Below are 23644 nucleotides of genomic sequence, written 5' to 3' on the forward strand. Positions count from 1 at the left end.
GCAAAAACAGCCCTCACCCCCAAAATACTGTCAAGCTCGCAGTCGCATGGAACAAGATGAAATCTTCAGGGCGATGTCGCTGATAGATAACAAAGTGGCAAATTTCCCATTTATTTTATCCAGCATTATTTTTGTCAGACTAAAAATGCTCTGGTTATTTCAGGTCTGGTTTCGTTTTGCTGGCCCAGTACAGGTTGCTAAATAATGTATTGCAAGGGTCATCCCTGCTACAGAAATATAAGAAATCTACAGTGAGATCTGAGAAAGTACATTCTTTGTGACTGGGTCTTTCATTAGAACCTACAGTTAGGCATTGCTACTAGTATGACATTTCTAATTCAAAATAAACCAGAACATAAACTGTATTCTTGGTGGCCTCTCAAAATTGCTAAATGAATTGTATAGTAGGTATTAACTGCAACTCTTTCTGTAAAAGAGACAAAAATAAGTTTTTTAAAAGGAAATCCGAAGTGTCATTTCAGAAAATGCCAGTGAGCTCAGGAGAAAACCTTTCCGGAATGCTTCAAGGTGCATCAGTCACAGTGACAGTCTTATGCAACACCCCTCCTACCTTGAGTTTGGCTTCACCCCTTAGATTCAAATCAGTGCTGACTTTAAGGTCACAGCACTTTCCCTTGGCTGAAATGGATCACTGTAGATTAAAATAGTTGATGCATCACTGTACAACTCTTTTCCTATCTTTTTACTTTGTATGAGTGACCAATGAAATTATGTTTTCTGGTTTTAGGTGGCTTTCGGTGTGGTCCTATTACAAATACATGGTTTAATTATTTAATTATTACTAATAAAAGCATTTTAGGCCTCGTGGCTGGCTGAATGCAACTACAATGGTCAATCAAAGAAAACAACACAAAAAGAAGAGAATTTTCAGAGTGGCAGTTGAAACGCTATGGAGGCTGTTGAAATAGCCAGTGTGCTGAACTACAAGGTCACCCTTCTTAACTCTGTGTTCCCCCAGGAGAACAACCGAAAACGTAGTTTAATACAGATAATGTGTGGTGCTGCCCTCATGGCTTCACATGGCTTTCGTGAATGGGATTTTTATTATTATTTTATCCAATGTTTTAGGCTACACTGAGTTACCCACTAGAACATCAGCCTCGCCATCGATCATTTAACAAATGTATGAACTGTCACATTCGATAGCCTTCTAACAAAAACAGAGTACCTAGGTTTCAATTTTGCGAGTGGTCGTGCATCTTTTCACTAAATGTTTCGTGTTTTAATGTCATAATACCATGTGGACACGACAGAAAACAATGGGCAGACTGAACACCTGCTGTAGGAACTGTACCGTTGCCACCTTCATGTTCCACTGGCATCATGGGAGAGACGACTGTTGAAGAAAGAGTGAAGAAGCTCCGTGAAACTACTACTGTCTGCTGGCCAATGAGGCAAGAGCGGGGCGGAGAGCCGTCTGCAATTGTACTACAGGACTGCATGCAGCTGCATGAAGCTAGCATCTTCAATTCTCCATAAGCGTCTCGCTCATCTGGTCAATGGATTACACAGTTTCCCTTCAAGTGCAACACCAGCTGACAGTGTTCCCAACGCACTTGTACCAGGGTTACAGTTTGGAGTTACAGGTACACCGTTTTTAATTATTTACGTGCCATTTGTTGTGATCGGTTAAACTGTGTTTATACTCTGCAGTATGTCTGAGTAACCTAACTCTCAAATAGGCAAACTGCAGTCGTATACACCTGAGATTAAGAGCACAGTAGTCCCTGAGCCCAGCTTTACTTTAGCATGCCTGTTTCTTAGCTCGTGTCAGCATCCTTGAAACTGTGGATGCGCCGGTGCCGAGAGTGCGCGTTGTGAAGAGCTAACAGGCAGAGTGCCCCATCTCTCGTCAACAGGATTCAGTGGCGGGGGTATTCTTACGACCTGAAATATAGGACAGCACGCTAATATTTCAGCCAGGCTATGCAGCGTGGCTGACACAATTCTTCATTTTATTGATGTACATTAGCCCGTCTTTGTTTTTATGGTGAGAAATAGCTGTAGGATTTTGGATAATTATTGCGTTCTTCCGACAGAGCTCGGACTGTTGCAGCTCTTTATCTATACTTTGAGTGGTCGGATGTAGTTGGCAGGAACATAAAATTATACTCAGCTGGTGCATAATTTAGCATTAACCTTACCACATTAGAAAATTATTCCAATTCACCTGATTATGCGCCAGTTACTGCCTAATTATAGAGCGGCTGAACGAGGACAACCAGCGCAGTGTGCCCTGTGGAGTATTTACCAACATGTTGTTTTTACCTCCACATAACTTGGTATTCTGGCGTACAGGCATATTTGTAGGTATTGTTACTGGTGCTTTTTCTGTGATGAAGGGACCAACGAATCTGTCTTTGTTTTTTTTTTCTGTTTGTTTTTTCACAGTTAGTTTTCATGTTCATGGTCATCTATTTGGAACGTCCTTTTCTTGTTTTGCAGTCTTTTTATGTTAAGCTAACATTGTTTTTTATGTAGGCTACTCATGTTACAGGACTGCAGAATGGTGAAATACTTTAGTTGATTATACCGTGTGGATCAGGCCAAGATCAGTTCTGCTAACCATCCACTCCATTGTTGTTCTAGCATATATATTTAGAGAAAACTTCTCTTTAGTAGTCACCAATTTAGAAATGCAAGTCTATTTTTATCAGCACACTTAGAGGCATCCAATTACAAATCAAGAGGTATTTGTGTATTTGAAATGGCCTTTGAAGTCTTCTTTTTCAGGTGGTGAAAAGATGATCTTATAGCCCTCAGTATAATAACATTAATATTCTCTTTGCTGTGATCACATGCCCTGGAGTGCAACATGAGACAAAAACAAACGTCTATTTTGAGATAGGAAGCTACTTGCTTTCTTCTATTTCCTTCCCAGCACAGACTACAATGAGACAGCTTTGTAAGAGACCCTGTGATAAGGTTTCAAAGCAGAAAATCTGTTTTGGGCTCTGAAAGTGCATAAAGACGGAATTATATACAGTATGTTCTAAATCTGTTTAAGCACACACACACACACACACACACACACACACACACACACACGCTCCCTTTCTCTCACTTCTTGCTCTCTTGTCCTCACCTCTCATTTCCCTTAACCTTTCTGGTGCAATAGGTGGGCAGTTTTGACCGCACTTGCTCGTAAAGAATCCTTACAGATATGGATAAAAAAGGCCCCTGTGCGAAAGGGCTGGAATGAAATATATGAATTATTGATGCTTTGTTGACAGTGTGGTTCCACACCCCCCCCAACCCCACCCCAAATTCACCTTACGCTGTGGAGAGGCAGCACTTTTGGGTTTTCTGTAGTGGCGTGTAGGACTTAGCATGCACACTCTCAGTCACTCCGCCATGCTACTCGTAGAGTCTCGGGGAAAGAGAGGAATTTGAGAGATTACAAGATCAGTTCTCTGCTCATGCATTATAGATGCATCAAAGTCAAGCTCTCGCAGCTCTTCTTGTGGAGAAACAGCAAATGAGTTTTCCCCCTGCATGAATGTAATTAGACCTTATTTGCCCCATCAATTAACTGGTAGGATTCTGGCTGATTGACAGCTGTTTTTTGCAACCAGTACAAACACCAGGAGGTTAGTCCTTGCCTGGTCCCAGAAGGAGAGCTTGTGATGGCACAGTCTCAGCTAGAGCACAGCTTGCTCCTTGATATTTTCCTCCATCATTATAAACCCATTTTTGGACTTAAAAAAAAAAAAAACTCTGTCGTCTGTGCCAGAGTGTGTGGGGGTTCAAGCCCTCCCCTGGGTGTTTTTGTGAAGAGCGGTTTTGCCCTGGAGAAGAGCCCTTTTCCAATCTCCTGAGAACTTTATGTGCTTCGTGTGCAATTTTCTGAAAATACAAAATTCTACTTTAGCAATCTGTATTTGTCGTTGCTCAGTAACAATGAGTGTGTGGTACTGTATCTCAAGCCCTCCCCTGGGTGTTTTTGTGAAGAGCGGTTTTGCCCTGGAGAAGAGCCCTTTTCCAATACACTCTGCTAGAAAGACATAAGACCAGATTGCAGTGAAGCATAATCTTAGTAGAACACTATGCAGGTAACATAGTTAAATGTGGTTGGCCCAACACAGTATAATCAACTTGGCATTAGGTGTCATGATGGGTTTCAATAGTTTTCTGGTACTGTGGTGTGTGCAGGGTGTTAAAAAGTGTTAACATAGATTGAATGACTTCCATAAAGTAACATTGTCAGAAGAAACATCATGAACTGTATAGGGTAAGGATGAATGACATACAGTACACTCTCTGTATTACTGAGTAAAAGGAGTTGGACATTGTCTTTATTTGTTCAGAACATAAACTTGTCTCCCATTCAATCCCACTGCTTGAAAATGCCACATAGGCCTACTACGTTCATCTGTCCTTAAAGGCAATGCTACTCTTGATTTAATGGCTGTGACATATTTAAATCTTTTTTTAGCATAACTTAAGCAGACATCAGTCTCTGGTCATCAGCAGGAGAAGCTGTGGGTCTGGAAGTTTATGAAACACTTTAACATGTTGTTAGATAACATTGCAGTCAATGTTAGTGACAAGTTATTAAGGATGATCTCTCCAGAGAATATGTATTCAGACAAGCAATAAAGACCCTCCCCCCCAAAAAAAAATACAAAACAAAAGTTGGAACATATCCGGAGATGATAACCTCTGGGAATTCATCCCTGGGTTTCATACAGAAACGAGCTAGTGTAGTGACTATAATCTTCCACTTTCACATTTCATGCGGAACATCACTCCCTGTGGACAGCAGTTTTCTGTTTCAATGAGGCTCATTGTGGTGTGTTTACTTTCTATTGGGATCTGGGGCCCATGTTCGGTTCATGGAGATGAATAAAAATAACCTGTCAAACTTCCCTGGATCCGGCCCTCTGCCTGGATGCCTGTGTGAACCCCTTTCTGTCCACTTCAGCTTGGAGGATCCTCCCCTTACTCCCTCTCCCCAACCTTCAGTGCCTGTTCACTCTCACTGAGTCCCATGATTAGGCCCTGAAGACAGTCCTCCCACCAGCTGCTTTGACATAATCCTTGTGACAGCTCAGGTCCCAGTGACTAATGTAGAATTACTTTGAAGTAAAGGATTCCGAAATGCCTAAATATTTATACTCGGGGTACATCTCTAGTAGATATCTGGAGCAAACTGTTTCTCAGGACTTGGTGTATTTCAGGTCCTGGAAACCACACCAAAGAGGGCAATTATTTTTAAAAGTCAATATGCTTGCTGGCATCCTTTTTTGCCAGTGCATTTAATATGGGAGAGCACATTAAGGCCTCTAATATTAAAGTGCCTCATTTTTATTCCACCTGATTATTTAAAGAAAGCTTTAAATGGCAAATCCCTATAATCCATCCCTGCTCTCAGTAGTATTGTACCATATGAAAATAAGCTCATAAATAAATGCTCTTTTTGGTGGATGATACTTGTTCCCCCTCATAATTCAATATATTTTGCCATACCTTCTTTTTCTTGTATAAAAGACAGCCTCTGTAATATGAGTCGTGTAACTTGCATTTTGTTGATGGCACTGTCTTACATGGTCTTCCCTTTGAAACTGAAGATGAATCAAAAAGTAGAGCTTATGGTACTTTAAAGATCCACTGTACATTATTAGGTTTCATCAAGTGTACTGCACTGGGATTTTTCTTCCATTTATATTGTCATTAGCTCAGAGCATGAAAAATTATGATCATTAATTATGAAAGTCCGAGACCTTTTCTATTTGTTCCTTAAGACAATCTCAAAGTTTTCGCTCCTTTTTTGTATATTATTTCGAACACAGAGTAGCCAATTAATTTCCTACAAAATCCCTTCTATGCTCTCTACAGATCACGGTAAGCGTCCAATTAATGCACTACAGCCTCGACTGGGCAGTGTTCCAGGTTCTACTTTAGACCTTGAGAATTACAGACACCTTGTAACAATAAGCTGTAGTTACAGCCAGGCTCTGAGACAACAGTCTGAGTCACTCTGTCTATTCTCGAGGGCTGTCTTCTGCAGTTGTGACATGATCTGATCAGCTATCTGTAAAGCGAGAACACTCTTCACTGAGAATGTTTGTTATGGCGGGGAAAGAGGTAAGGTAAATAGATGTGTACAATAGAGAAGACAGTTTTATTTGATCCAAGGAGTCAATTACACACTTAGCTTTTTACAATCATTAATAATTATAATTACAGTCACTGATAAGAATAATTAGACTGGTTGACATACAGACATTTGACTTTAAGATCTATGACTCGTGGATTTATACTCTTTAAACATCTTTGTAGAGGGGTTCTTTGACTGCAAGCTCATAGTAAGTTTCAGCTGTACTATGAAATGAAATTGAAATTGAAATTAAATATATAACTACCCAGCCTTGAGAAGAAACATTTATGTGAGAAGTACCTATGTGTAACCTACTTTTGGTAAGGATGTAGTGTTGTGTTCCAGACTATGGAGCCCTATAAAAGGTTCTCTCTCTCTCTATTTCCCTCTCTCCCTCTCTCTTAAAAATTTTGGCAAGAGGTTCTCTGTAATGAAAGCCTACAGCGAGAAACTCTATTTTAAGGTAACGTTGTGTCTGCTGTGGAGGAGGGAGAGGAAGCTGTGGGCTGTTTCGTAAAAAAATGTCTGACTTTGTTAGTGGATCCACGGTCACTTTCAGCCACTGCTGTTGTCTGCAGGTTGGTGGCATCCAACATTAGTGTTTACCCAATGCTAATGTTAAGCCAGAAGCCAGGTTGTTGCTCAGTGGCATGTTTCATTAAGTAGCAAGTCTGGTAGCCATTCCCCATACACAATTATTTCTTCATTTAGTGACAGATGCACCCCTCTGTACTGTGTGAAGATGATGTGTCCAGTGGTTTGAATGTGAGCGTTCTTTTCCCACTGTGTTATAGAGGTTTTTTTTTTATTTGTGTTTTATATAAACATAAAGTATGTTATCAGAGTGCAAATGCATATAATTGAATCCTATCGCTATATATGGATAAGCAGAGACCTTGTGGAATTCTATGGGTGCATGTTGGTAGCTTCAGGACTTGCATGTTGTAGCCATTACATCATGTGAGAGTTGAAAGGCTAACATAACAAATTTTGACTTACATGCAACTGAGGCAACACAAGGTTGAAAATGAAGTGTGCATAAATTAAGTAATGGCAACCACACAAACCACATCTGTACTTAAAGCGATGTCTAAACTGAACCACATTACACATGAATGCACTCTCTCTTACATAAATGAATGTTGTAAATGGATTTAGAAGCCATTCTTGTGATCCTGCAAAATGCAGCGACTGCATTAGGCCACTGCTCACTTGATGAAGCGAGGCTTGATGAAAATGAAACCTAATAAATCTCCATGCTAAAGTAATGAAATGTGCCCTTGTGCCTCTCTGCATGAGGAAAGTTCTTAATTTAAGCCGAAAAGTAAGTAAGTAGTAGAGTTCATCATTCTGCTGTATTTGTTGCAAATTCACATGTGCTTGGCAGTCAATTAGTGTGGTAAGTTGAACGCTCTGACCTTCAGTGTTCTGGCATGATGGAATTGTGGAGGCTCATTTGTTTTTCTTGAAGTAGAGGATTTGGTCTCGAAAAGAATTAAGAATTGTAATAATCATGAACAAACCAGTCTTGTTTGTTAATGCTTGGTGTTTTAATGAGGTTCTTGAGTTTCTTGTATGTTCTTGAGAGCTTGTGTTAAAATATATTTCTCAAAAGTGCTCATGATGCAGCTGGAAGATGATAACTTTTTGAAAATCTTCCCTAGCTCCAGAGTTGAGCTTTGTTTCGTCATCCTCCTCGCTTTGTAAGTCTCATGCTTTTTTTGCTCAGCCGTCGGTTGTGACAGACACCTTTTCTTTTTCAAACCTCTCTGTGGATGTCAACCAGAGGCTTGACAGGTTCAGAGACGCAGAGCCCGATTGCCTTTAATCCTCCCCCTCAACACAGAAAAAAAGGACAAAAGAGCATTATGATCCCAGCCCCGCCACCCGACACCTCTGCGTCAAAAGACGTCTTTGACAATATCTGAAGATCTGTGTGTGCATGGCCCCAGGCATCCAAAATGCATGAGCCCAGGATGCAGTGGGCTAGGGCCCATTGTCTGAAAGACCTCAACTGACACGCCATTGTCGCTAAGTGAGAGAATTGCCTCTGTGGCACAAGTGCTGGCAGCTAGCCACAGAGCATTGGTAAATTATTTCTGCAGGGTTTAAATGAGTGGTTGTCACTTGAAGAGTCTATTCACTAATGAATTATTCCTGAGAAGCTCCTGAAGGTTTTTTTTTTGGACCTCATCAGCTTTACCAGTGCAGGAAGCAAGTGATGAATGAATAAATAAGAAATAAAAACACCAGAGATAAGTCACTTGATGCAGGCTACCAGGACAAAAGGCTTTAAAGGAGTTGTTTTTTGTTTGTTTTTACAGTGTAGAGCTGTGCATGTCGAAAATGTTGTTCTTAATGTTGAGAGAGTCTCATCTGGGACACTGGAATAGCTTTGTGATTTAGATAAGTGCTTTGAATAAGATATAAGTCTAAAAAAACATTATATTCTACCAGATTTGTTGACATTAAAGCACACTTTGGTTCTGTCAGCTTCTTAGAGTCCTTCAGAAAGACTTATAAATGTGCTATGCGCTGTCATGCACAGGCCTGGTCTTTTTATTTTTCATTATTATTTTGTTGTTGTTGTCGCTGGTCTCTTGCATTCGTGTCGTAGGTTTTTATGTCTTAACTTTTTGTCATACCTTTGGGGATTCTGCCTGCATCATTATTTTATTAGAATATGCTTACTTTGCCAAAGGTATTTTGTTCGCCTCTCTGCTTAGCTAGCTCTGTGATGGTGCCTTGAGTCTGTAAGGCAGCTAAGTAGTGTGTTTGGACCGGAGCAGGCATCTTTCACTCTTTATTCTATTTTCAGGCTCTGCTGCAGTTGTGATTTCGTCAGTCACCAGAGTGCTGTTTCAGTTTTAATGTGTGCTCTGTGTCATCTATTTTCTATGAAACCGGCGCATTACTAACTGATGGCTCACGAGGTGTTTTCACATAATTTTGCCATTTTAGTATCTTAGTAATAGAATCGTGTTGTTCATGTCCCCTACTTAGTAATTCCATACATTGATACATGTTATATTGTACTGTCTATTGTATTGTCTGTGATATAGTATTGTCTTTTATATTAGCCAGAGAGCATATAGATTTATAATTAAACCCTTGCGCTAGCTTTCTATTGAAGTGCCTCCACAGCTGTAAGGAAATCCATGATGGCAATAAATCTGTTTAATTTCCATTCTTAGACATCCTGTTCCCTGGAACCCTTCTCACCAATGTATAATCTATACCTCTCAGATCTTCCACTATATGTTTTACCACAGGGATTTATAGTAGGCTTTTATTTTTTTCCCAACCAGTGAGTTTTTGCTTTTTAACAATCACTTTCATTCCACGTCCTCCTTTGTGTCACCGCGCCAGCCAGTCTGCCTTGTGGCATTAAAGCACATTTTTTACCCCCCAATATAAAGTTAGCTCTTCGGCAGGAGAGTTGTTGCAGCACGTTAACACCCGCTGTCTATGGTAATTCCTCTGATTAGGATACATAGCAGGCGCGCCTCTTGCTCCGCTCCTCGCCTCTCATCCCAGTTTCTCAGCGTGCTCTGATGTGCTGCCATGGAATGGTAATGAGCTCAACTGGGACATGGGACAGCGCGAGAGAGAGAAGCGCGCTCTCCGACGATGGAGGGAGGGTTTTGGGAGCAATGCAGAAGTTTCCTCCACAAGGTCTCTTTCCCTGACAACGTCTCACGCAGCTCTGTCTTCTGTGCCGCGTTTAATTAAGGGTTGTTTACGGAATTCCATTTAATTTTGTATGGTTCAACAGAATGGCATGAATATTCAAAAATCTCGACTCGACTCCTCAGGAGTGGGGCTTTGTAGTGTTGCTAGGTCTCTCTGTGGAGAGACGATCACGTGATTCTTTTTTTCATTCTTCCGTTTGTTTAAATGTGAAGTTCTCATCACGAGTTCCTTTGGGGAATTCAACTCAAGTAATTTTCGTGAAACAAACAGGGGAAGCGGTAAACTTTAAAAGCTACCATCACCCTAAACTGTTCCATGGTCCTTGGGTTTGATCATGAATTATACAGCCACTCAGCCCTACTTAAAAAAAAAAGCATAACTTTAATTGGAAGGAGAAAAATGTGGAGCCAGTTGAGAAAATTAGGCTGACACAGAAAGGGTCTTCAGCTTCCCTTGGCTGTGATATACCATTAATTATGTAGGCTATGAAGGACTGTCATATCCACGGAAGGCTCTTTCCTCTGCGTCAGCGGACACGTCATCTCTCATTGTGTCCTTAACAAGTTTTGGAAAGGAGAGAAAACATGTTGCAACCATGGCCAGCACTGTCAGCAGAGCTTGCTCAGTACGTCGGTCACCATTGTCAGTGTTGGTTGATTTTTTTGGGGCTCCATAAACGAGCATCGGCATGTGTGTGTGTGTGTGTGTGTGTTTGTGTTTTCTGCTTGCTTACCTATCTATACCTGGACGGCGCAGCACTGTTGCGCTGACACACCTGTCCAACAGTTGATGACTGCGTCAGACTGCAGCGTCAGGTGTTTTTATTTTTTCCATGAGTGAGTGTGTGTGTGTGTGTGGGGGGGGCACCTTGACAACAGCCCACGGTGACCCCAGCACATGGCCGTGTGGGCTGCGGTCCAGCTTCACAGCTCAACACCTTCCCTGACGAATTACAACAGACCTTTTATGGGCTGAACATCTGTCAGGGCCGCCCACCACACTGGCCTCTCTGTTGTCTTGGCAATAACCCCCTCACCACCAGTTCCCTTCTCTGTCTCCCCCTCTTTCTCTCTCTCTTCCACTCTCTCACTCACTGTCTATCCATCTTTCTTTCATTACGTCTCTGTCTGTCTCCCATTCTCTCCCTCTGTCTTTCTCTCACCCATCTCTCACCCATTCTCTGCCCCCACTCCACCCCACCCCACCATTTCTCCCTCTCAGACAGATAGACACTCAGGCCACTGGCTGTCGCGTTCAGAGTGATTTTCTGCTCCTTCAGCACTGGCCGATGCAAGACGCCAGAACCAGACCGAGACAGACTCCATTAAAGTATATGGCACAGAAAGTAAAAGCCTACTACCTTGGTTTGTTTATATTGCATTTAATACATCACCAGTGCTGACCTGACTTTACAAGTCACAAGATGTTTTTTCGTCTTCGCCTCTGTATAATTGGAAAGCAGGCTTATTTATGGAATCATGGTTGCGAAACAGAAACAGATACATCTTTTTTTCTTCATGTCGACTTATCATACCTTGACAGTTAATCATAGTTATTCACAGAGTGTTGACTTTGCTGAAAGAGGGCGTTGTTGATTTTATTGTATTTTTCGATGTTGCTTTGGTGTTGTTTTGAAAGGCCCACGTTTGAAAGCTGTACAGATAATTGTATGGTAATACTGTAATGTGTCATCAAGGTTCTGACATGGTAATCCAGGAAGGATACGTGGCCATTTTTCCAAAACAGGCACTGACTAAATAATAAAATCTGTCTGGATGCATGGGTGCATGGGTGGCTTAGTGCAGAAGGTGACCGCACTCCCGAAGCTGGGGCACCATTGAGGGTTGAACTGAAAAGAACTCTTAAAAACGCTAATTTATGCTGCTCGTCCTGCTGTAACTCGGGCACTATCTTTGCCAGCACTGAAGCGAGCTGCTCGCAGCCGATTATGGCAGAGCACTTCACCGAGAGGCTTTGGGTTATTTATCCCCCCCCCCCTCTTCCTCCCTCCCTCCCTCCCTTTCACCCTCGTCTTCCTCCTCCTCCCTTGGTTCTGCGGAAGGCAGGCAGGCACTGTGTGATCTGACAGATTTTATTCTCATCTCCTCGTCATTGTTCCTCCCCATTGGACCCCTTAATGCCAGTGTGCCACTGACTGATGCAACAGCTAAGACTTGTTGTTCCATTGTGAAATGACACGCTATCAAGGTCACCCCCGGTTTTCAGGAACTGTGCCTGAAAATACTAGTGCTGGCATTGTGGTGAACTCTTTCCCTTGGAATTAGCGGCAGAATTGGGACCAAATGGTTTTAAAAGTGGGGATTATTTGATTAGGGAGATACTGTATTTGTCCCATTTTCTAAATAAAATCACAGTATAATGATATTTTGATTGACTGTTATTATTTTAGGTATTATAATGTCATATGACATTAGCTTTTGTGCATTGACATTAATTGACATAAGTGATTGATTATACTGAGGGGAAAATAGCCGTCTGGTCCAAACTGGTCCTCCATACAATCTAGACAGCAATTACAACTCATTACGTTGGATGTGGCATTGAGAAGAAAACACCAATGCACTTATAATACATGTTTTATTCAAGCTCAAAATGCTGATCCAGGCTTTTGATCCACAGAGTTGGATATATCTCCATTAAACCTCAGTGCTCCTTCCCTGATACACCAACTGTTAGGATCTATATTTGAATCGGATGTCTGTCAGGAAAAGCCTAAAGCACCAAAGGGTTTAAACCAAGAGCTTTTGCTAAATTTGTACCTGCTGAACCCTCAACACACCAAGGGTAAACAACAGCATCAAAAAGCTGAACTATGCTGGAACTATCTTTGTGGTGCAACATTATGTGTTTAGGATTGCAAAACTAATTCTGTAGCACTTTACTTAAACCCAGTATCCATAAAGCACAACGTATTTATAATGATAATAATAATGATGGTCATAAAGTGGTACAATGGCATAGTGAAAACTTTGCGTAACATTTATTTTGAAGGCTTGTATGTCACATCCATAAAGAGCATTCGATGTACTAGCATAAGGCAAAGATGTCACCAGTGCCAGTATCAACTGCTAAAAGATGCTCTATTACCGATTCTTCGGTACTTATGTGAGGGCTGTAAGGGCTATAACATTGTAGTGAGTGCAGTCTGTAGTGATTTGTAGTTAGTGCGGTCATTACTGTGTACTTATATAGACATACGTCTAAATGTGGTATTATAAGTACTTTATAACATCTTAGGAATGTGTTTGTGATGCTTTATGGATACTGGGTTTGACATTAAGTGTTACCAAAGATGTCTAATGATAATGTCTGATGAGAAAAAAAAGAACATGGCCTCATTGTATTGTGTGGCTTTCTGCTAACTGTGTGGTGAGTGACATTATTTGCAGTGGTATGCTAATGCTGGAGGTTGCCCTCTGAGCTTTGATCTTTCCTATTGATCCCTTAGGATGTCAATGAGGAGGCGGCTGGGATGGAGAATCTCTCAGAGGATGGGTTAACTAAAGCCTTATGTGTGGGTATAAGCTGAGCTGTCAAGTCTATGTTAATTACAGCACCAGATCTTAAAAGCTTTTTCACTGTCACCCAGTAGACTATGCCCCATGCATGCATTCGTTTATTTCAGTATTCTAATAAACACAACATGTTTGCCTGTGGTCGCTTGGTCTAAAAAAGTCTAAAATAGAGAGAGAGAGAGAGAGAGAGAGAGAGAGAGAGAGAGAGAGAGAGAGAGAGAGAGAGAGAGTGAATATGCCTAAGATGTTGTTAGGCTCTGAAGGAAGGGAGGAGAGGAGCTAAATTAGAATAGAGAGTAGAAATAGCAGCAGGCTATGAATAGTGAAGGAGCATCTTGCCAAATCTAATTGCTATCTTCCCACTACCTCTACACGGTGGCATTAAAAGACCACATTAAGGGCCATTATTTCTTTTAGTCTCAAAATAAGTGTTCATTTATTCATGCTGACCCCAAATGGATATGACTTTTTGGATACGCTTTTTTTTTATTTTTGGGGGTGTAAATGGGTGAACTGATTGCCTCATAGTACCTACATCTGGCTCGAGAGTCGTTTTATTTCAAATTGGTGTTCCAGAGACTGCAGGGGATATAAGAAATATTGACGAAAAAAGACTGAAAGAGAATGATGGAGAGGGAGGGAGGGAGGGAGCAATGGAGGAGGGAAGGATAAATTGCAGAGCACAACAGGAGATGCATAAATCTGAAGCAGTGCAGTGATTTCCACAGTGTGTCTTGCACTAAGAACTGATGACATGCATGCTAGTAGTGGAAAATAGTGGAAACTTGCACGGCAGAATCTTCCCTAGCCTGGCAGCACACAAACATCAGTGGAGGGGGGGGATGCATGGTTTTGGCACGGCTCTTTTGTCTGCGTCACCTGCTGAAGGCCGACCCTGACTCTCTCTCTCTCTCTCTCTCTCTCTCTCTCTCTCTCTCACTCTCCCTCTCTTCACAGATGAAGTCACCCGAAGTGGACCAGAGCCTCTTCACAGACAGCTACTGCAAGGTGTGCAGTGCACAGCTCATTTCCGAATCTCAGAGGGTTGCCCATTATGAGGTGAGCCGCTCTTCCCGTGGGGTCTGGGCCTCCAAGCCCCATTATTCTTAGTCTCTCACCGCTCTGTCTTTACACCTAACAGACACACTCACACACTCACACACACACACACACACACACACACACACACACACACACACACAACACATACATTGCCCACCACTGTCTCCACAAACACCATAACCACCATCCCTCAGAGGTGTATAAGTCAGTGCGAGAATGGCCTTTGTGGTTGGAGTGGTTCACGCTGCAGTAAGTCCAGGCTGCTCTTGACTGAGAACAAAGGTGCGCTGTGTGTGAAAACCACAGGGTCAGAGCTTTCCAGAGGGCTGAAACTCCGCTGTGGCCACATGTATAGACCACAAGGCTGAGTCTATGGGGGGCTGAAGCACTCTCTGTGTTGCACTTCATTGTTATTTTATGTTAGTTTCGCTACATTCCTGGGAGAGCAAACAAAGGCAGCATAAGGGTTTTCCCTTTGAATTTCCAGGTGCAGAAAGGAGACTTCTGAGGTAAGCTGTACTACTTCTGCATATCAAACATCTCCTATGCATCTGAATACAAAAAGGAAGGAAATACAGAATGCTTATGTCGTGAAGGTAGTAGAAGCCAGATACATGCAAGGTGCTCTTGAAGATTGAAAGTAGTACTATTGTAGAAACAACAAGGCTGCTTGGCTGACTTCAGGAAGGAACTAATGTTTACATTTTATATGCAGGTGTAATCAGACCATGTGACCACATTGTACTCTACATACAGCCCCTATAAGGTATTCTTCACATACCACAAACCTGAGGAAGGCTCAGAGGGCTGAAACCGGTCTGCATTTTTACCCACATTATGCCTTGACCTTAAATAAAGGGCTTTTTAAGCTTCAGGCTTGAAACCGAAGCGTTACTGGTTCGATCCCCGACCAGTAGGAAAATGCGGACGGGGGGAGTGGTCGAGCACTGCTCTCTCATGCCTACATCCACGGCTGAAGTGCTCTTGAGCAAGGCACCTAACCTCTCACTTCTCCTCAAAGGCTGCTGTAGCAAGTCAGCTCACTGCCCCGGGTTAGTGTGTGCTTCACCTCACCGTGTGTTCACTGTGTGCTTTGTGTGTTTACTAATTTACGGATGGGATAAGTGCAGAGACCTAATTACTTGTATACGCAAGTATACTTGGTCTATACATCTGATTTACATTTACTATTTATTTTCACCTATGAATTTTTGGAATGCTAGTGATCTGGTGTAGCCTGGAAGCCATCCTAGAATTTAACCCCGCCCACAACATTTCGGTCTGGACTTGAGAAGCTTCTATGAAAACTGTGTGGACTAATCAAACCGTCTGGGCGAGATTTATACGATAATGGATCAATGAGCAATCATAGATATTTGAGCAACCGTGCCTAGTCATTCATGTCACCAGAGTGCACCTTGGTTGATTTTGTTTACAACAAAATAGCTGTTTTAGATGTTGCTATAGATGTTGCTATTGTGTCTGTTCTACAATATATTTACAGTGCAATCACTTTAAAAAATTAAGAAAAAACAGATATTAAAGGAACACGCTGACTTTTTGGGACTTTAGCTCATTCACCATATTCCCCAGAGTTCGATAAGTCGATACATACCCTTGTCATCTGTGTGTGTGTAGTTACTCGGTATGACGCACCCACCGCTAGCCTAGCTTACCACAAGTGCCTTGAAGTGGCCGGCTTTATTAGCCTACACCTTCCAATAGTGACAAAAGAATTTCAATATTTTCCTATTTACATGCTGTGATTTGTATAGTTACAACGTGTACAAATAACAATGTCAAATGTAAGCATATACATACAAACTATGTTTTCATTCAGGGAAATCAAAGCTCCTTGGGGTTTGAAGAAGTAACACCGGAGCTTTTCAGGTGCTGCCTGCAAAACACTTCGCCCAAGTAGCTGTGCTTCGCTGGAATGTGAACAAGTATGTATAAGCTTACAAATTGGCTACAATTGTGTGCAGAGGTATTTTTTCCCCTGTATCGGTTGAAACACGCCCCATGATCATTTCCCAATGGTGCAGTATGAGACTCAATTTCTGAATAGAAATAGAAACAAAACAAAAAACATCCAACATGCATGCACCTTTAGTACGCTGTGACCCGGATGTTTCAAGACAGGGTTCAGTCCATGCTTTGGGGGGGGGGGTTCATGTCCAGTTCATGTCCAGTTCATGTCCGTCAGTTACAACTTGACCACCCGCCAAAGAAAACAAAATGGAAAAAAAAAAAATCCATTGTTAGCCTGACGGTTGGAATTGCAAAAGTAATGGCTCCTGTCTGAACACCGGTTCTGCTTCTCACTCAGTGTTCTCATGCAGGCAGGTAGGTCCCAGGTGTGCCGGGCTGTACAGGGCTGCACCGGGCCCGGGATGGTGAGGAGGAGAGCTGTAATAATAGATGTTGAAGGGCCTTGTATGAGAACCTGTCAGGGCCTTTAAGTATTTATTAGATTGCAGTGTGTGTGTGCGAGTGTGTGTGTGTGTGCGTGTGCATGTGTGTGTGTGCACCTGCCTACCCACTGAGAAAAAACACAAGGTTTTTTGCGGATTGGATCTCTGCTGCACTGTTGCCACGGCAGTCCACCCATCCCTGTATTTGCTATTAGCATCTAGAAACTGTACTGCATCGCTGCAATATTTAAGAGCTGCCTAATTAACGTTCTTGTCACATTTTTGCGGAGTGGCAAACAATGCTGGATAGTTCACGTCCTAAATTATGTACGTAGTAGAATCACGCTTTGGTTACGGCAACTCAGAATTCATTGCCAAATTATGTAACACACACTCCGTGTGTGTGTGTGTGTGTGTGTGTGTGTGTGTGTGTGTGTGTGTGTGTGTGTGTGTGTGTGTGTGTGCGTACGAGCCTCAAAGCAGGAATGGAAAATTGGGTGCGCAAGGTAGCTGTGTGTGGACAAGTAATCCGAACAGCCTGCAGCAGGTATTCCAATAATTCAATTGTTCAGACAGGCATTTCAGATTGCAGGAAGTTGGCGTCTTTCTATGTGTGAAATATTCATTTAGGTTTTCCCTCCTCTCTTTCCGTCTTTTCCCCGGCCGTTCGCTCGCTGTCTGGAGAGCAGAGCCTGTGCCACTTGGACCGATGCCCCCCTTTGCAGATGGGACTTGTCTGCGCTCCATCTCCAAAGCATCTGCCTCCCCTCCCCTAACTCACTCTGACATGTTTGGGGCGCTGTGACGGTGGCGGCGGCGCTGAACAAGAGTCAGAGGAGGGGGAGGGGGAGGTGGTGGTGGTGGTGGTGGGGGGGGGTGCAGGGCCGTTGCGGCCCAGACCTGGTTCTTCAGATAGGGCATACACCTCCTCCAGGAGTCTGGGTCTCAGGTGTCCCTGGCTGCAGACTGAGGTTTTGGCAGACATTTGGAGGACCTTATTTAGTTGAGATGTGGCTCGGATTAAAGTTCAGGTTACCGTCTGCCACGGCTGCTGCTCATTCCGCGGTTGCCGCCAAATGCCAGACATCAGGGATTTATCAAAAGCCTTTGAAAATCGAAGCTGCACTTTGGAGAGACCTTTTTTGCCTAATGAGACTTGGATTAAAGACCTTTTGGTGTCAAATTCAAAGTGTCTGTCTCACAAAGTAGAATACATCATTGCCATTGAATATGTACAGTGTTTTATAGTGAACCTCAGTGTCAGTGCTTGATGAGGCTAGAGCAGGTCACATTTTGTGCTTAATGCTTTGGATGGGTTTTCCATTTCAATGAGCTCGAAGTGTCTACTTCTAAGCCATCAAATTTTAAGCCTGTGTCCAGAAGCATTAGTTTTGAGGTTTAAAAGTTGGCATAGTGCTTTTAAGGTGTTTTTGTGTTTATCTATGAAATGTGTTCCAAATGATCTGCGATTAGACAATATGCTCACCCTGACATGCCATGTGCAAATGTTAAGTAGATGCTTGAGAGAGGGCCTCTCATCTTTCTGTGGAGTGTTTACTCTTATTAAGCTATTTATTTCTATCTAAATTCTGTACACATCTATACTGTAGATGTGATGAGACATGTCTTGCAAATAATATGCATTAATAGTTTAACTATAATGCTTGAGGCAGAAATAGAATTTGTGATATAATACATTTTTGCAGCCTATTACCGACACAGGAACTCTGTTATACCAGTAGTGTCAAGAAGAGCACATACCCCACAACCCACCAACACACACACACACACACACACACACCACCCCTCTCTCTCTCCTTGCCTGTAGCCTGTGTGTTTGTAGCCTAGGCTCACTCGACTCCCAGATCCAGTGCCTTCCGCTCCTGCATATGCATGAGGACCAGAGAGGAGACCAGAGTGACCAGAGGGGTCTTAGTATCTCCCGGTCAGGGTGATATCATCGGCCGTCAAGGACAAACCCTCTCGTCTCCGCGACGCACTGCATGATCATCGTGACCCAGTTCTCTTTCCCCTAGCCGCCATCTCCCGACCTGTCCTTGCGATCGCTGGCCCGCTTTCAGACCTTTGTGCTGCACTGGGGGCCAGGCCATGCTAATTCATATTAGATATAATTAGATGTCAAGTGTGTCTCTTCCTATTATCAAGACAACGGTGCAGTCATAGATTGCACTGCGCTGTGCCAGGAGCGGACTTCAGCGGCTGACCTCAGGAGGTCAGATATGTGCTTTCCCCCTCGTTCACTGGGGAATGAATTGATTTTGGAACTATGTTAACCCATGATATTGAAGCCTAACTTCTCGGAAGAACGGCTGAGGACAGCTGTTTTTATTCCAAATTGCGTTCCGGCCTCCCAAAGACCATTGATATTCTGTGACAATGGGTAGCCCAAGTGACACAGCTCTTCATTGTGACTGTGATGGTTGCATCACAATGATTAAGGAAATGGGTCCCCAGTAGATTCAAGTCCCACATGCGATCCACGGTTATTGTCCCTCTCTGTCCTTCTGATGTGGTGGGAGGGGGTGGTTCCCTTCACCTTAACCACTGAAAAAAAAAAATAGTTCATTATGAAGGACTATGGAGGATGTATTGATTGGACTGCTCCTATAGCTGATGGGTCCCGCCTGCCTGCTGTGGGTTGACCTAGAAGGGGACTGAGTTGGAAAATCTAAAGTGGGAGCAGGCGCAGGGAGCTATACAGCTCATGCATTTCAACTCTTAATCAAAATGTCATTGTTTACTGTCCTTGAAAGATGAAGCGTTTGGGCAGCACAATCAATGGTGTGTCCCGTCCAAATCCATTAGGGTGCAAGACTGTTTCAATCACAGTCCTGAAAATGGGAACAGTGTGGTGAAAGAATGGAGCGATCATAATGATATCTGAGGACACTTTCTAATGAACCCCCCACCCATCCGCCACCCCATACACACACACAAGCACAAGCATTCACACACACACACACACACACACAAACACAAACACACTCAGAGAAAGAGAGAGGGAGAAAGCATTTGTCTTCTGATGGAGCTAGAGAGTGAAAATAAGTGCTGAAGCTGTCTGAATGACAGAGAACATGAGCTGCACCAGGTTTTTATGGGCTTAAGAAAATATTTAGTTTGCACTTCAGACACCCAACACTGCACCCATTCTATCCATTGTACAGTATAATTAGGGATGGTAAAGAAATCCAACAGTTCCCTTTTCAAACGTGCACAACACAGTGCCTACCAGGGCTGATAAGACAGGATTGGCTTGATGTGTTGACAGGATGTTCACGCCAAATGGCAGACTATAGACTCAGAGTGTTATGTGCTAGGCCTGAATCGTATCAGTCTGTTCTTAAAGCACAGGAGAAGCTATCTGGACTCCACACCTGATCCCATCACTTGTACATATCACAGGAGCTCGGCAATCTCTTTATCTTCCTTAAATAAACCCTGTAATGGTCAGGTTGAGCATCATGAACTCTTCCACGGGGATGTGTTCTCAGTGACACTGGTGTGGCTTTTGGAGGAGGTTGGTGGAGGACTTTTCCACAATACTCCCTGACCACTATATCCGGAGGGGCGGGTGAGGGCTCCAGCTCATCCTGATGAGAAATGACTCAATAACATATTTGTGACCTTTGACCGTGACCTTTGTGGCCCCAATCTCTGTCCATGTTCAGATCATTGGCCAGACCTCCTGTGTAGGACGCCGACTAATTTGATGCTGATGAACATGCTTAGGGAGCCCATAAATGTCACCTTCGCTCTGGCCGCAGATTCCTCATGAGGCAAGAGCATAAATGTCACATAGGAGTCACCAGCTCTCACAAAGCAACATACAGTATTAGCATCCAAATTATGTGTTCTTTGGCTCTTGAAACAAATGCAATACTTTTTCTTTATATCAGGGTGGGTCTAATTGTAAAAAAAAAAACTCCCTGCTACTGGTTCATCAAATGGGTTTCAAAACCCTCTTATAAAATGTGAAGCTGTCAGATTAATTATTTGGATGCTAAAATGAAGTGTGGTGTTGAAACAGTCATGCGGATGTATTAGAGGAGACTTTTCAAGGTTGCTGTGCTCTCAAATTGGATGTGACCAATGACTGTATGTATGTCATTCATTGTATGTATTCAGTGTATGTATGTCATTTTTGGTCCCTGCAATGGGAGGGCAAGTAAGTACCTGCTTTGCATTACATATAGAAATTAATTCAGTTGAAATTAATTCACAGTTTTGTGAATAATGTTCGGACGAATCCATTTTTTGGAGATGTATTCACACGTCATAAGCAAAGTATATTGAAAGTATAAATAAGGAAAGATAAGTTGAGCACATTAGACTCCAATAAAGTATGCCAGTAATAAATTAATCAGGAAATTATTAATTTAAAGGATTAATCAGTGTCCAGTTAAAGGTACCATATGTAGTTATCAGGGCTCAACATTAATGGTTGCCCAGTTGCCCTTGGCTACCAAATTGTTACAAGTGGCAACCAGATTTGGTTGGCTTTGGCAACCAAAACCTCATGCCTGATTTTAACCACTTTTGAAAGTTAACATTGAGCCCTGGTAGTTATTTTAGTTTAAAACATCCAAAAATGTGTGTGAAGACATAAGCATTTTGACATGAAGAAAGCCTATGCTCAGTGTTGCCCAGCTATCCACTAAAGTTAGCATGTAAACCAGCTCGCACCGGGGTGGCTCTCTTGTAATACCACTTTGTACCACCATGTCTTAAAGGTACACCTTTACGAAGCCAATTTGATGGTAAACGAACTTGTAATAGGTGAATGGTTCACCTAGCATAGCTACACTGTATACAGCAAAGACGTGGCGAGTCTCTACCGAGAAAACCAGCCATGGAACTTCCAAAGAGTGGCGCCCCGCCAAATCTTGTGAGAATCGTGAAACATTACCTTGTCAGTAGATATAGCTCTTTGTAGATCGTTTTTGCCTGTTGTCATCCTTCACCTCCACAACATAAGCATTTGCATTGTGTACAGGACAGAGCTAGTGAGCAGAGCTGAGCAAATATTCCCGCTCTTCGCTCAGGTGGCTCGGCCGCTCCTCCGCTCAAATTCACGTCAGGCCGCTCCACTCAATTTCGCTCCCCGCTCCACTTCCTCCAATTTAAAAGAGGGAGAAATAATCTATAAGCCGAATTGTCACCTTAGAAAACTTAAATCCCAAAGAACCAAGAGCAATGGCAATTTGACTCATAGAACATTTATTTTAAAAGATAATGCAACACCGATAGTGCAACAACGAACAAGCTTGGCAACGTCAATACACATAAGCCTAAAACTAAAGGGATCAGTGGAACTAATTGCCTAACAGGCTTAGCATCCAAGTTTTACTTCAGCCTTACATGATATGAAGCATATTCAAATTGCTCACGTTTTTCTTTGCTCTCCGTAGCACACTCATGTTTCCGCGAAATGTGTCTTCTTAAATTCCAAAATTAATCTTTACTCACTGGAACAGTGTCACTACATGGTTGTTCTTGCTCTACATTGTTTGTATCTAGTTGTTTGGTAGGAATAGTACGCTTGCAGGCCCTATGACTTTCAGTTTCCTTTCTAAAATATTTAGCGACTCCATCCCCATCAACAAACTTACTATTTGCCAATATCTTTGAAATTTAACGGTCTTGGTTTCATTAGAAAGACATGAATTCTGGGTGGATTTGAGCATGCCTCAGACTCGTGGTGTGAGCGTTATTATGACCGCCCGGCTTAAGCTGGGGCGGTCATAATAATAAGGTTACATAATACATAATAGGTTTAGTCAGATTTTTTTTTTTTTTCTTTTTTTTTTTTTTTTTTTCTTTTTGCATGCCCAAATTTCCGGTCAATGATTCGGGACACTGAAAGACCGGGGTACACAAAACTTGGTGGGCATGTAACCCCATATGGATAGCATGGAACCATCGTTTTTCGTTTTGATCTGTAGCCCCTCTCGACTGGACCCCCCGAAGGAGGGTAGGGGCAGACACAGTTTTCTGTGAATATCTCGAAAACCGTAAGGTTTGGGAGGACCACCTTTTTTTTGTATGTTGATCTCAAGGGGCCATGTCAGCCCATTCCATAACCACTCATTTCATGTATAGCGCCACCTAGTTAAACACAAAAAGTAAAAATGAGGTGTTGTAATTGAAGGTATCTGTGACCTAACATAGTCAAAACTGCACGAAATTGGAAGTGTAGGATCATTATGACACCCTCTGTATGCACGCCAAGTTTTGTGGAATTACGTTCATGGGGCCACACAATAAATTAATTTATGTTACTATACACCAACTGGCCTGTAGGTGGCGGAGACAGTTTTCTGTGAATATCTCGAGAACCGTGGGGCCTAGGAGGTCCACCTTTTTATGTATGTTGGTCTTAAGGGGGCATGTCAACCCATCCCATTACCACTTATTTCATGTATAGCGCCACCTAGTTAAAATTAAAAGCAAAAAATAAGGTGTTTTCATCACAATATCTCTGGCTGACAAGGTCAAAACTGCACGAAATTAAAAGTGTAGGATCATTATGACACCCTCCGAATGCATGCCAAGTTTTGTGTACTTTTCGTTCATGGGGGGCCTTACAATAAAATAATTTATGTGTACATTTAGTGGCGATACACCAACAAAGGATTCGGGACACTGAAGACCGGGGTACACAAAACTTGGTGGGCATGTACCCCCCACATGGATAGCATGGAACCGTCATTTTCGTTTTGATCTGTAGCCCCAGCTGGACTGGACATCGAAAGGAGGGTAGGGCAGACACAGTTCTCTGTGAATATCTTGAGAACTGT

The 23644-nt window shown here is 42.6% G+C and overlaps 1 protein-coding gene across 2 annotated transcripts in view; it reads left to right on the plus strand.

Annotated features, from left to right (window-relative positions):
* The first annotated feature begins 1357 nt into the window (after nucleotides 1-1357).
* zmat4a (zinc finger, matrin-type 4a) overlaps nucleotides 1358-23644 on the plus strand; it is a 79911-nt gene continuing 57624 nt past the window's right edge. Inside the window, exons 1-3 of one of the 2 annotated variants that reach the window (XM_048243049.1) lie at nucleotides 1358-1607; nucleotides 13284-13349; nucleotides 14308-14409. In XM_048243049.1, coding sequence (XP_048099006.1) covers nucleotides 1521-1607; nucleotides 13284-13349; nucleotides 14308-14409 — 255 coding nt within the window. In that variant the 5' untranslated portion in view covers nucleotides 1358-1520. The remainder of the gene's footprint in view (nucleotides 1608-13283; nucleotides 13350-14307; nucleotides 14410-23644) is intronic. The other variant, XM_048243050.1, reaches the window with a different exon arrangement.

Source organism: Alosa alosa, chromosome 5 (assembly GCF_017589495.1).
Source record: "Alosa alosa isolate M-15738 ecotype Scorff River chromosome 5, AALO_Geno_1.1, whole genome shotgun sequence".
In the NCBI taxonomy this organism is placed as follows: Eukaryota; Metazoa; Chordata; class Actinopteri; order Clupeiformes; family Clupeidae; genus Alosa; species Alosa alosa.